General features: G+C 41.2%; 1 protein-coding gene across 1 annotated transcript in view; it reads right to left on the bottom strand.

Moving 5' to 3' along the window:
• Nucleotides 1–8,183: 8,183 nt before the first annotated feature.
• The window catches only part of WDR70 (WD repeat domain 70), a 131,374-nt gene continuing 123,991 nt past the window's right edge, over nucleotides 8,184–15,566 (bottom strand). Inside the window, exon 18 of the mRNA XM_065047582.1 lies at nucleotides 8,184–8,865. Coding sequence (XP_064903654.1) covers nucleotides 8,781–8,865 — 85 coding nt within the window. The 3' untranslated portion in view covers nucleotides 8,184–8,780. The remainder of the gene's footprint in view (nucleotides 8,866–15,566) is intronic.

Below are 15,566 nucleotides of genomic sequence, written 5' to 3'. Positions count from 1 at the left end.
CAAGGGACAAAAGACCAGAAATTACTATAAAGAAAGATCTAGAAGCTGCATAGAACATGGAGAAAAATCCAGGTTTGGAGAAAGCACCATGGAAGCCATTCTGCATGCCAAAATACTGATGATGATTGTGTCACCTCTGTAAGCAAGTCTTTTTAGGAAACAAGCAAACAAAAAATCCCACTCTGTTTTAGAAATATGGAAACTCCCCTGCTCTGGCAGGGAGATTGGACTAGATGATCTTTCAAGGTCCCTTCCAATCCCCGACATTCTGTGATTCTGTGAAACAAAAGCCCACCTAGACTCTGGCCACACTAACACTAAATACAGAGACATGGAAGACCAAGATTACAACTTGGCAATTACTAAAACCTAGATACTTTTTGAATTTTTAAAATAAAATTAGGTTAATAAAAATATTATAAATATAGTTTCCAATATTCCAGTTTGCCTATAGAGTTCCATCTTTCACACCAAATATTTAATCATGTTAAGATTTATCAAGACAATGTTATGATTTTTCACTGTACAATTCAAAGGGCTGAGTCAGAGTTTGCTGTTCCAAGTATGGTCAAGCAGACTGTTCTTACCTCCTTCCCAACTGGATTAACTCTTACCTTTGTTCAAGATTAAAAACTGCTTTTAAAAATGCATTAGGATTTCTCTTGTTGGTGAACATGCCATGAAAATCCAGTGTAAGGACTACAGCAAACCAACCAAGCCAAGAGTTAAAGTACAATTTAGGTTAGTTTTAAATGTTTTTAATACACATCTGCACAGGCACTGTTTTAAATTTTACACTGCTAAAACAGTCATTCAAGACAACTAACCACTGTAAGTAACAATGATGAACTCTTAGAGAAATTCTAACATAACTTTTGCAGGGTTCATTTATGAATTCATTCTTCTAAGAATCAGGAAACAAGATCTAGCTGATATGAATAACTAACACAAAAGGAGCAGCTTCCTTCAAGCTCAGAGCTCTGCCTTTCCCTGCAGCTCTGGTCCCTAAGCCATGCTGCCTCAGTGAACAATTAACAATAGAAATGATAAAGTGTTAACATTCAGACTAAAACCAAGGACATTAATCCTTTAACAAGATTTTATTCAAGATTTTATAGAGATTTATTTGAAAATACTTTGTTTGGTACTGCATTATTGGGATTAAAAAAAAAAAAACCAAAAAGTAGCTTTAAAAGAAACGATGCATTTAATCTTTATTTGCTGAGAGGGACATTGCATAGTGAGGTCTTTTGCAGATCTTAACAAGCACTACTGTTCATCTGGTACCTCCTCTTCTCCTCCACTTACTGTCCACCTAGGTGTTAAGTTCTTCACTACAGCTGCAATTGTAAATTAAGCATTGATTCGCTATTCTACATAAGTACGTACTAAAAAATTTTTACAAGGGACAAAGACGAGTTGTGGTTTGTGCAGTGAGGTTTCACTCCTACCAAAATACTATACTGAATGAAAGCATTGGAAATATTTTGTCACGGGAATGTTTTGCCGATGCTCATTATACCCTTTTGAACTGAGGCTTACTTTTCCCTAAAGTATAAAAATGATAATTAAAAAAGAAGGATAAGCTTGGAAAGGAAAATCATAGAATGAAATAGCAATGCAGAACAATGCTTAAAAAATATATCTAATCTCTGCTGACTATCAGGAACACACACTTGAGGTTAGGAAGGTGATTAAGTGCTTTGCTAAATATAGCCTTAATATATGCCTTCAGAATCTGTTCATAATTAAGCAAGCTTGATTGTTTATTAAGTCGATTACTCTCTACTCTTACTGGAAATGCAGTGTGCTTGCAAATTGTATATTATTATAATCACAATACTTAGCATATTGTGTATTATAATAATCACAATATAAATGCCTAAAACTAACATAGCTTCCTTTCTCCTTCTCTAAAGGACGTTACTTTTAAATCTGTCCTTCGCTTTATGACATTCAGAACTGCAATTTTGTGTTAAACAATTAAAACTTTCAATAATTAAGAAACCACTTTATAAAGGATAGTATCAGTCTTCAGAGAGTGTGAGGCAGGACATACATAATTCAGGCATACACCAAAGTCAATAGATAGAAAGGCCTGGTAATAAATACACAGCTCTGCTCTATCCTAAAACTTAACAATACAAAGTAAGAGGGATAGGAAGCCTGAACGAAATTCTGCATCAAGTAGGTAATAAATACATTCTTTTTCTTAAAACAAAATATATAATTGTCCATTCCAGTTTCACATTGTTGCAAAATAAAAGCTGTATAAAATACTACTTTGAGATAATACACATACTTAAAACAGCATCATCCAAATAAAGATAGACACTAGAAAATATGTTTTCTAAAATTTACACAGAAGTGTGAATTAAACCGGAACTTGTGTGAACACAAGTTCTCATCAATTAATCTAAGCGTAAACTTTGTTACACTTGTAACAAAGGGGGTAATTTGTTAGATCTTAACTAGAAAAAATAAAAAGGAGGCTGAGAAACAACTATTTTATTTATACGCTTGAAATCACAGAATCACAGAATCGACTGGGTTGGAAAAGACCTCAGAGATCATCGAGTCCAACCCTTGGTCCAACTCTAGTCCGTTTACTAGATCATGGCACTAAGTGCCATGTCCAATCTCAGTTTAAAAACCTCCAGGGACAGCGAGTCCACCACCTCCCTGGGCAGCCATTCCAATGCCTGACCACACTCTCTGGAAAGAATTTCTTTCTAATATCCAGCCTAAATTTCCCCTGGCAGAGTTTAAGCCCATGCCCCCTTGTCCTATTGCTAACTGCCTGGGAGAAAAGACCAACCCCCACCTGGCTATAACTTCCCTTCAGGTAGTTATAGAGAGTGATGAGGTCACCTCTAAGCCTCCTCTTCTCTAGACTAAACAACCCCAGCTCCCTCAGCCTCTCCCCATAGGTCTTATGTTCAAGTCCCTTCACCAGTCATGCTGCTCTTCTCTGGACCCGCTCCAGCACCTCAATGTCCTTCCTGAACTGAGGGGCCCAGAACTGAACACAATACTCCAGGTGTGGCCTCACCAATGCAGAGTACAGGGGAAGAATCACTTCCCTTGTCCTGCTGACCACGCTATTTTTGATACAGGACAGGATACCGTTGGCCTTCTTGGCCACCTGGGCACACTGATGGCTCATGTTGAGCTTCCTGTCAATTAGCACCCCCAGGTCCCTTTCTGTCTGACTGCTCTCCAGCCACTCTGCGCCCAGCCTGTAGCGCTGCAGGGGGTTGTTGTGACCAAAGTGCAGCACCCGGCACTTGGCCTTATTGAACTTCATCCCATTGGAATCAACCCATTTTTCCAGTCTATCCAGATCCCTCTGCAGAGCCCTCCTGCCTTCCAGCAGGTCGACACTCCTTCCCAACTTGGTGTCATCAGCAAATTTGCTGATGATGGTCTCAATCCCCTCATCTAAATCGTCAATAAAGATGTTAAACAGGACTGGACCCAACCCTGACCCCTGTGGAACACCACTAGTGACTGGCCGCCAGCTGGATGCAGCCCCATTCACCAGCACTCTCTGGGCCCGGCCCTCCAGCCAGTTCTTAACCCAGCGTAGAGTACACTTTGTCCAAGCCATGGGCTACCAGCTTTTGCAAAAGTATATTATGGGAGACAGTGTCAAAGGCCTTGCTGAAGTCCAGATAGACCACATCCACGGCTTTCCCCTCATCCACCAGGTGAGTCACCTGATCATAAAGGGAGATCAGGTTGGTCAGACAGGACCTGCCCCTCCTAAACCCATGCTGGCTGGGTCTGATCCCTTGTCCATCCTGAAGGTGCTGTGTGATTCCATTCAGGATGATCTGCTCCATAACCCTGCCAGGCACCGAGGTCAGGCTGACAGGCCTGTAGTTGCCAGGGTCAGCTCTGCAGCCCTTTTTGTGGACTGGGGTAACATTGACCAATTTCCAATCATATGGGACCTCCCCAGTGAGCCAGGACTGTTGGAAGATGATGGAAAGCGGCTTGGCAAGTTCTTCTGCTAGCTCCCTCATCACCCTAGGATGGACCCCATCTGGTCCCATAGACTTGTGAGGATCCAGATGGCTCAGTAAATCACCAACTATTTCCTCCTGGAATACAAGGGGCCTATTTGGCTTCCTATCTCAGTCAACCACCTCCAGAGATGAGTTGTCCTGAGGGCCACCTGTCTTACTGGTTAAAACTGAGGCAAAGTAGGTATTAAGTACCTCAGCTTTCTCCTCATCTTTGTTAACTATATTTCCCTCAAAGTCCAACAGAGAATGGAGGTTTTCCTTGCCCCTCCTTTTGTTATTAATATATTTGAAGAAGGACTTTTTATTATCCCCAACAGAATTGGCCAAATTAACTTCAAATTGCACTTTTATTTCCCTGATTTTTTTTCTGCATGATCTAGCTATTTCCATAAATTCTTCATAAGTAGCCAGTCCTTTTTTCCACAGTCGGTAAAGTCTCTTTTTATTTCTGATTTCATTCAGAATCTCCCTGTTTAGCCAAACCGGTTGTCTTCCCTGCCGGCTAGCCTTTCGGCACACTGGTATAGCCTGTTCCTGTGCACTCAAAACCACCTGCTTGAAGCATGTCCAACCCTCCTGGGCCCCCTTGTTTTTAAGCATTGTTTCCCAGGGTATGCTCTGAACTAGACTTCTGAATAGGCAAAAATCTGCCCTCCGGAAGTCCAGCGTAGAGGTTTTGTTAATGGTTCTCCCTGCATCTCTGAGTATTGAAAATTCTATTATTTCATGGTCGCTATGCCCCAGGCGGCCTCCAACCACTACATCTCCCACCAGCCCTTCTCTGTTTGTAAACAGTAGGTCTAGCATGGTGTTGCCCCTGGTAGGCTCATTTACCAGCTGATGAAGGAAATTGTCCTCTATACACTCTAGGAACTTCCTAGACTGCCTCTTCTGTGCAGTATTGAGCTCCCAGCAGATATCCGGCAGGTTAAAGTCACCCACAAGAACAAGGGCCGTCGATTTTGAGACATCTGCCAGGTGCTTGTAGAATAATTCATCTCCTTCATCGTCCTGGTTGGGCGGTCTATAACAGACACCCACGAGGATGTCAGCCTTGTTGAACTTCCCTCTGATTCTGGTCCACAGGCACTCAACCTTGTCACTGCTGATTTCAAGTTTAACAGAGTCGAGTGACTCTCTAACATATAAAGCCACCCCTCCACCTCTCCCACCCTACCTATCTTTTCTGAAGAGCTTGTAGCCACACATACAGCACTCCAGTCATATGAGTCATCCCACCATGTTTCTGTGATGGCAACTATGTCATAGCTTTCCTGCTGCACGATGGCTTCCAGCTCCTCTTGTTTGTTGCCCATACTGCATTCATTAGTGTACATGCACTTCAAGAGGGCTGCTGATTTCACTCTTAATTCGGGCTTTCCATCCTTAGGCTGATCTTTGGAGAGCCCAGTTTCAATCCCTTCCCCCTTCAAACCTAGTTTAAAGCCCTCCTGATCAGCCCTGCCAACTCATGGGCTCTTGCTCTCCCTAGAAGGATGAAGCGCATCTGATTTGAGGAGACTTGCCCCATGGTCAAAAAACCCAAAATTTTGATGGTGACACCAATCCTTAAGCCACCTGTTGATGAGATGGGCTTTTCTGCTCCTCTCTTTATTTAGCTCCTCATCCATCCCAGCTAGCACAGGAACTGAGGCAAATATCACTTGTGCTCCCATCCCATTAACTGACCGACCCAGTGCTTTAAAGTCTTTTTTAATTATCTTGGTACTGCTTCTGTTGATGTCCTCGCTGCCAGCTTGGACTATTAACAGGGGATAGTAGTCTGAGGGCTGAATTAGCTCCGGAAGTCTTCTATTAATGTCCCTCAACCTGGCCCCAGGAAGGCAGCAGACCTCCCTGTGGGATGGGTCTGGGCGACATATAGGGCCCTCTGTTCCCTTCAGAAGGGAGTCACCAACTACTACCACTCTTCTTTTTTTTTTTCCTTCTTACTGCTGCAGCTGTAATCCTTTTTGTAGATGAGGTCCATCCAGGGGGCTCTCCAGGTGGATCTTCTTGGCTGTCCTCTGTCTGATTTTCAGGGTCCAGGCCTCATATATATTTGTTAAGGGCACCAAGGGTGGTGATGGTTAGTCAAGGAAGGGAGCCAGGAGGCCTGTGTGGTTGAATAGGGATCTGTTGGGTATGCTCAAGCAGAAGAGGAGAGTTTACAGGCCATGGAAGCAGGGGGTGGCCACTTGGGAAGAATATAAGGCTGCTGTTAGAGGATGTAGGAAGGCAGCTGGGATAGCCAAGGCCTCCTTAGAATTACAGCTGGCAAGAGGGGTCAAGGACAGCAAAAAGAACTTTTTCAAATACATAGCAGATAAAACTAACACCAGAGGCAATGTAGGCCCACTGATGAATGGGGTGGGTGCCCTGGTGGCAGAAGATACAGAGAAGGCAGAGTTACTGAATGCCTTCTCTGTCTCTGTCTAATCTGCCGGAGGCTGTCCTGGGGAGCCCTGTACCCCTGAGACCCTGGATGAAGCCAGGTCAATGGAGGAGTTTGCTTTAGTCGATGAGGACTGGGTTAGGGAGCAATTAAATAGTCTGGACATCCATAAATCCATGGGTCCAGATGGGATGCATCCGCGGGTGCTGAGGGAGCTGGCTGAAGTCATTGCTGGACCGTTCTCCATCATCTTTGCCAAGTCTTGGGAAACAGGAGAGGTGCCCAAGGATTGGAGGAAAGCAAATGTCACTCCAGTCTTCAAAAAGGGCAAGGGGGAGGACCCAGGTAATTACAGACCAGTCAGCCTCACCTCTGTCCCTGGGAAAGTAATGGAACAGCTTATCCTTGGTGCCATCTCAAGGCATATCAAGGATGAGAGGGTTATTAGGGGCAGTCAGCATGGCTTTACCAAGGGTAAGTAAGTCATGCTTGACCAACCTCGTAGCCTTTTACGAGAATGTAACAAGGTGGATGGATGATGGCAGAGCGGTGGATGTGGTCTACCTTGACTTCAGTAAAGCCTGTGACACAGTCTCCCACAGCATCCTCACAGCTAAGTTGAGGAGGTGTGGTCTAGACAATAGAGTAGTGAGGTGGGTTGCAAACTGGCTTAAGGAGAGAAGCCAGAGAGTGGTAGTCAATGGTGTGGAGTCTAGTTGGAGGCCAGTATCTAGTGGAGTGCCTCAGGGGTCAGTACTGGGGACAATATTATTCAAGATATTCATTAACGATTTGGATGAGGGAACAGAGTGTACTATCAGCAAGTTTGCTGATGACACTAAGCTGGGAGGAGTGGCTGACACGCCAGAAGGCTGTGGCTGTGCTGCCATCCAGAGACCTGGACAGGCTGGAGAGTTGGGCAGGGAATAACCTGATGAAATTTAACAAGGAAAGTGTAGAGTCCTGCATCTGGGCAGGAACAACCCCAGGTTCCAGTATGGGTTGGCAAATTACATATTAGAGAGCAGCGTAGGTGAAAGGGACCTGGGGGTCCTGGTGGACAACAGGATAACCATGAGCCAGCACTGTGCCCTTGTGGCCAGGAAGGCCAATGGCATCCTGGGGTGTATTACAAGGGGGGTGGCTAGTAGATCGAGAGAGGTCCTCCTTCCCCTCTACTTTGCCCTGGTGAGACCCCATCTAGAATATTGTGTCCAGTTCTGGGCCCCTCAGTTCAAGAAGGACAAGGAACTGCTGGAGAGGGTCCAGCACAGGGCAACGAAGATGATTAAGGGAGTGGAGCACCTCCCTTATGAAGAAAGGCTGAGGGAGCTGGGTCTCTTTAGTTTGGAGAAGAGGAGACTAAGGGGGGGACCTTATTAATGTTTATAAATATATAAAGGGTGAGTGCCATGAGGATGGAGTCAGGCTCTTCTCGGTGGCAAACAATGATAGGACAAGGGGTAATGGGAGCAAGCTGGAACACAAGAGGTTCCACTTAAATTTGAGAAGAAACTTCTTCTCAGTGAAGGTGACAGAGCACTGGAACAGGCTGCCCAGGGAGACATTCAAAACCCGCCTGGACATGTTCCTGTGTGACCTCACCTGGGCGTTCCTGCTCCAGCAGGGGGATTGGACTAGATGATCTTTTGAGGTCCCTTCCAATCCCAAACATACTGTGATACTGTGAACACTGTCATGACACAGCATTTATAAAGCTAGCAGAAATTAAAAAAAACATTTGGCAAAACAATGAATTCACTACATTTCTGTTTATAGAGATTTTTTTCACTTAAATCACAAAACTAAAAAACTGACATAGAGAGGAGTTCTTTGCACAATAAAATTAATTCCTTATTACAAAATCCAGTGTAATAATGTTTATTAATGTTTATAAATATATAAATGGTGAGTGCCATGAGGATGGAGCCAGGCTCTTCTCGGTGGCAAACAATGATAGGACAAGGGGTAATGGGATCAAGCTGGAACACAAGAGGTTCCACTTAAATTTGAGAAAAAACTTCTTCTCAGTAAGGCTGACAGAACACTGGAACAGGCTGCCCAGGGAGGTTGTGGAGTCTCCTTCTCTGGAGACATTCAAAACACACCTGGACATGTTCCTGTGCAACTTCACCTAGGCGTTCCTGCTCCAGCAGGGGGATTGGACTAGATGATCTTTTGAGGTCCCTTCTAATTCCAAACACACTGTGATACAACAATTCTTTTTTACAATGTAGCAAGTTTTATAAACTGAAGTAATTTCTGCTTTCAAATTTTGAGTCACTACCCAAAATTAAGAAATAAATGATGCACTTTGTTTCAAATGCTCTAAAACTATTCTTTAAACCACTTTTTCAAATTTTACGTTTTTTCCACTCTGGCTTGTCTGTTTCATCATCTTCTGGTTCCACTTCGGCAAAAACTGTTTTTGGCTGTGTTCTAGAAAACATTAAAAATATGAAAATAATGATCAGTCTATAATTCTTTATCAGAAACTATATTAGACATGCACTAGACACAAATGACATCCTTTCCATACTTAAAAAAAGAGCATCCTTGACTTGCCCATTTTTCATTTTCAGCATAAACCTATGAGCTACCCTTCTAAGAGCTGAAGAAACTTGCAGCTCTCAGGCAAGGGGCAAGCATAACAAACACACATCTTTTGCAAGTATTATTTCCTTATCAGCTCACAATCATTATCTGTGTATTCCATGAATAAAATTAAAATACAAGAACAAATCAATTTAATACAATGCTAGAATGCTAGCCACAGATCTTCTTATTCCACGAATTTAAAAAAAGAAAACCTCCATTTTGAAACACCATAGTATACAGCAGCCAGCAAGTGAAAACAGAACAGCTAAGCCAGACTTCTGGCTTAGCCCATGCACAAAAAAACCAACTTCTCCTCCAGAGACTTTATCTAGCACTACTATAACATAAAAAACCCTAATGGTCTTCATATGAGAACACAGTGTATCCTACAGTCAAGCCTGACGGTATCTATTTCTTCACTGTTTACTTGTACTTTAAATAACACTTAAACTTTATAAAAATAATTATTGATTACTTTTTAAACGAACACAGTATCAAGCAGCATTTCAATAAACTGTTTGGACATTGAGTTCCCCTGTTTTACACTTTAATCACCGCACAGTCTCCTTTTCCAACCTAATTCTCAGCACAATAACTGCGGAGCAGGAACTTTCAGATTTCTGATGCTAGTTGTGCTCTACTTCTCATTACAACAGACATGACAAAGTATAAAATGCAGCCAAGGCAGTCATAATCTCATTTGTATATTAACTAATGTTTTTACAGTGGTCTAAGGATGTGAAGCACTATTATTGTAACAATTGTTATTTGGCAGACTCTACCAAATGTATAAACCTTAACAAAATTGTGTCTGCCTTACTTAACACAATAGGCATAGTTTCATTTTGCCACTGACTTCAAAGAGTAATAGCAAGCCACCAGCCAGTACAGTCCAGGATTCCCCGTTTGTTAAATACGTGGCACAAAATAGATTTAAAGTCACCAAATCTAGTCAAAGACAACTTCCTGTCTATATAAGATCTTTCTATCAGCCTGCCTTCTCTCCCATTCTCCAGACTTGCCATGAAGGTAAGGAGCATACTAAGATGTCCCATAGATGGTCCTGCTGCAGGACTATTGAGACACGGTCCCTGGGTGCAGGTTTCATTACACCTAAGCAGACATTGTAGCCAGCTGAGGACCAAGACTACTGGAATTTAGATGATACTCCATGGAAAGCAGAACTGAGATTAAAAAAATAAAAACCAAACAACCCTCCAATTGAAAAAATAATTAGAAAATAGTTACATAAACTCTATTTAACCAATCACTGAAGAAGGATTAAAAAAAAAAAAATCAAAATTAGATTCAAAAAAGAAACCAGTGATGAACACCTTATTGCTCGAAATACTGGACTTCGTTAGCTGTTGAAGATATGGAACATATGGAACCTTCTTCTCTTTTTTCAAAACACAGTGATGGAAGTTTATTTAGCCCATTTTAACCTGCCTTTTATTAGAATAGACAAAAAGTATCTAAATGGCATTTGGATCCCACCAGGTCAGTATTGAGACACTTCTTAGTAAAGCACAACAAATTAACCACTAATCTATAACTTTTGAGTGCAAAACCTGCAACTGCCATAATTTTGGTTAGAAACTTCCAACCAAGAAGAATTACTTAATTTGTGAAGCAGCAGTAGAATCTACATATTTTCTAGGAGAGGAGTGGCATGGAGAAACTTCAGATAATGCAAGTATACTAGGGAGTCCAGTGAAGCCAGGTGTGGGATGGGGGGGTTAAAAAAAAAGAAAAAAAATCTGTATCATAATCTAGCAGTGACCAGCTAAAAGAAAAATACAGAGAGGAAATCAAGTCTGCTTGCTATCTAGTTTCTTAAAATAAGCATGAAATGGCTGTAGCCTCAGCTCAGCTGAAATGTAAACTGTTCCACCTCCACAAGTGGTAACTGGGGCACCTAGGGTGATTCATATGCCTGACCATTTTAAAGACATAAGCATAGAAAACACTGGTTTTGTTATAGCATTATCAGCAGTGATCATTTAATTTAAACAGAAATTGTTCTGCCTAGTAACTGCACTAGAGATTGGTAATGCAGTAGGAGTTTGCCACATTATTAATATTTAAATAAAAATTATCAAAACAGGTTTACTACTTCAAAATATTTTTATTTCTGAGGGCTAAATAATGCACATGTAAAGATAAGTTCTTTTTCCATATCAACTTTCTCGCTTTTATTAATCCTTGAACTTGGAGTGTGCTTCAGTTTGTTATGGATTTGCTTGCCAGATCCTATGGGAAATTGCCATGGAGGGCAATGGAGCCCAGATGAGCTGGTTATCTTTGAGGACAACCCCCTCAAAATACATTCCATCCTATGTGCAGAAAGTGAAGTCTAGCAGAAGGCTAGTATGGATGCGCAGGCATCCCGTGACTGAGCTAAACCCCAAAAAGCAAGAACACAGACAGAGGAAGCAGGGACAAACTTGGCCAAGAGGAACAGAGGCATTGCATCAACATTTAGGAACTGAGTTAGGAAAGCCAAAGCTCAGGTGGAGTTGAAACTGGAAAGAAATGTGAAAGGCAATACTAAGGGCTTCTACAGCTACACTGATAGTCAATGCTACGGAAGATGTGCTCAATGGGGCAGGTAACCCACTAACACGGGGTATGCAAAAGGTCAAGATACTCAGCTTTTTTGGGCTACATTTTCCTTGAGAAGGTCTGTCCTCAGCTCTCTGAGGACCCCTATACTACCAGCAGAGTCTTTGGGAGGGAGTGAGGCATGACCAACAGAAGAGGAAGAAAGAGACAGGGAGTACACAGCACACTGGAGATACAAAAATCTATGAGATGAGATGGGACAGCTCCAATGGCACTGAGGGATCCGGCCAGTGTCATTTCAAGGGCATTCTACCATCTTTGAGGGTTCATGGTGATTGGGGGAGGTTCTCGATGACTAGAAAAGGCAAACATCATCATCATCTTTATAATGGACACAAGGAGGATTTGGGGAACTACGGGACGGTCTACCTAACCTAAGTCCCTGGGAAGGCTATGGAACAAATCCCCATGGAAGGCATTTCAAGGCACATGAAGGACAAGACGGTGACAGGAACAGCCAGCATGGGCTTAGCAAGGGCTTACTATTCCTGCCAACCAGACTCCTGGAACTGGTTGCCCACAGAGGTGTTGTGGAATCTTCATCCTTGAAGACATTCAAACTCACCTGGGCAAGTCCCTGAACAACCTGAATCTAATTGGATCTGAGCAACGTGATCTAAGTGAACAAGTTTTAAGCAGGAAGTTGGACTAGATGACCTCCAGAAGTCCCTTTCTATCTAAATTATTCTACGATCCTGTGTTTCCACATGACTGTCAGCTGAAACCAGTGTTTCATATACTGACAAAAGCATTCCTATTGTGGGTTACGCTAACAGGCTGCAAACAAAAATGGGAAAACAAACTAACATGATTTATTCATAGTGCATGCTTCTCCTTATTTCAGTGGTTTTCAACATGTTCAGATCTGTAGACTCCTAAAAAATTACCAGGGGTCATGCAGACTGTTTTAGAGTCACAATAATCCCTCTGGTTATGTGTTGTTTTTCTTAGTTACCTTACAGAGATCCAATAAAAGTACCTCACTGACATCTGAGGTTCAGAGACTAGCAGCTACAAAAACACTGCTACAGCTAAACCAGCTGGGGATGACAATTGCATATCATAGCATGTGACTCAGGCTGCAGTAACTTTTGAAATTTGTGTTTATATTGCACTGAAAAAAAAATAAAAAGACGTTTAAGCATGCTTGGAAACTAGAGTAATGTCAGAAAGGCTACTTGCAGACAGAAATGTTTTAGGCATCAGGCCCCTTTGTATTCCTTACCTCATCAGCTAGCCTGACTCTTCTCTGAATCTCAGAGGCTTCCCTCTCAAAATTACCCATTTCCAAAAAAGATTTAGCTTAAATACACCAACATGTGCCAATAAAATCACTGTTATGAAACATTCTGTTCAGTCCTGCTTCTTCAGCTACAGGTACTTGAGCCAGTACACGACTGACACTTCATACAGCACAGCTACAGGCTGCTGCTTCAAGTCATTCCCTTTTGCCTGTGATAGCAGCAGTGACAAAGACAGCAAAATAGGGGTAACGTCACTGAACTGGAAGATATTTTCTAAGATATTTTCAGGTATATCATGTTGGGGAGGGAAATTTCACCCTCACTTTCCCCACGGTACAGAAGAAAGCTACATCTGGGCCTGAGCAGGCCCTCAGCTACAATGCTTAGTAATTTCTGCTAGTCCCTCACAGAGACATCTGAAGTCATTATAGTATCTCTGTACAGCTGTGCTAAAACAAACAGCTCACAAAGAATGTAATTTTCAAACATTTACAACTGGTGCCTCAAGTTCCTTTCCTGTAGTTCTTTACTTGAAATCTTCAATCTGTCCTTCCTTTCACTCCACTGGAATGGCTCTTGCCAAGGTCTCTAACAAACTTCTTCCTGAAAAATCTCAAGATCTTTTATTTATCCTCATCCTTTACGACTCTTCTGCTGTGTTGCTAACATATTTTTTGACACTTTATTCACACTGGGCTTCTGTGACATGTCATCTCCTGATTCAACATGTACTTCTTATCATCCCCAGTATCCTTTTCAGCAACATCTGTTTTTTCATGCATCCTTTTACCACTCATGCACTTCACCTTCCTTTTCTGGCTCAAATTTTAGAAGAAACAGAACAGCCAGGCTAATGATAACAAGGTTGAAAAAAATTTTAAGTGATAAATAATGCAAATGACTATTTGTCTTCAAGAATAAATTAGGCACCTTTAACTCCAACACAAAGGAAATATTTTTACATGCAATGTATAAACTAAGAGCAAAAGTCATGTTGCAGGTATTTTTCATAAGAATTATTGAAGTGAAAATACAATTTAAAAAGCATAAAATCAGTTATCTGATTTAGAATGACCTAATCGGTATGAATCAGGACCAGCTGAACTCTAACCCAGTCATCACAATCAGAGTTATCAAAACATTCATCCACCAGAAAAAGTGTTCCTTCGCATTCTCAGTCTAAAATTATTTAATAACCATCACTGAAGAAAATTAAGTAACTATAGTTTCCTTAGACACCATCTTAAGAAGGAAAATGAAAATCTGTAAGTGAAATCCGTTATCCGCTAGATAACACAAAAACAAAAGCCTTGTTAAACAAGAGAGATATCAAATTGATAGTTTTATAATAAATTTACATGAAAATTAACTATAAGAAATGTGAAAAACAGATAAGTAGTAAAAAGTAAAATATATGGGATGTATGTTTTTTTAGGTCTCAAGACAGTATGTAATTCTAAGTTTGTATCAGAATATCACCTTTCCTAACTCTATAGTACATCTTCTGCTATAGCTAAAGCAGCCCATTTCCCTAGGTTTGTATACTGCCTGTATTAAGAATGCCTGATTTTAACAGGGCCACCAGGGACACTCTTCCAATCCAGTATTATGTGATAATATCAATATCAATTACTTTTAATTTGCATACTTTATTAAATATGCATCCATAAGAACAGCTGTAAGATGCACTATATGCAGGGTAAACATACATGCCCTGTAACATCAGATACAGGATACAATTAGCACAGCTTTCTATATTATCTGCATGTGCAAACAACAGCTAACAAAACCTATGACTGCCACTAGTCTGCAGTTGTTAATATAGACCTCAGTTTCTGAAAATTGAGAACATAACACAATTACAAATAAAGTTTTTGCATTTCAGTGTCTTAGTCAATAAAATCAACAATTATATTATTATAATAATTATTATTAAAAATGCTCTTTGCATAGAGTACATATCAAAGTCAAGCTTTGGAAGGAAGGATAATGGCAGTTTCAGTGGCATGAGATTTATCAGCTGACAAAACCATCAAGGCAGCATGCTGTTGGCTGCAGCCCAATTCCCCCACATACATATCACCGTCTGGTGTGTAAGTTAATAGCAGTCTGGACTTGCATCCTCCCCGCTTCTCAGCCAGCTCTCTTCTTCCCCTGCAGCTACATCTTTAACAAGGAACTGTAATGAGATCTGCCTACCTGACACAGTAAGCCTTCTGTAATACAGCTATGTTTTAAAACTTTCATGTCTACTACATTGCAGGTGTCAAGGATGAAATGTAATATATAATCAATGAAGTTACTGAGCCAAAAATATACTGAGGTATCTATCTACCTGATGGACTGAGTGATTGTATTTACTCTGGAGAACAGATAGCTGCATATCTGAAATAAAACCAGCTGCCTACACATTCAAAGTAAATTTCACCTCTAGCAAAGATAAACTCTCAAACAATTAAAAATCAATATTTAGCATATTAATTACAACATCTGTTACAGAATCAGGCTTTCAAACATTCCTTCTTTGCTAGCAAGGGTGACACTGTGTAATGCATTGATTTGATGTACAAAATCAAATGCCATACTTATTAATTAGCAGTATGCCATGTATATATTCAGTATTTATTTTAGTATTATTGTGAGGGTATTTATTTAATGGCATTGAATTGTATT

Source organism: Columba livia, chromosome Z, assembly GCF_036013475.1.
Source record: "Columba livia isolate bColLiv1 breed racing homer chromosome Z, bColLiv1.pat.W.v2, whole genome shotgun sequence".
Taxonomy (NCBI): Eukaryota; Metazoa; Chordata; class Aves; order Columbiformes; family Columbidae; genus Columba; species Columba livia.
This window is presented reverse-complemented; position numbering and strand designations above follow the sequence as displayed.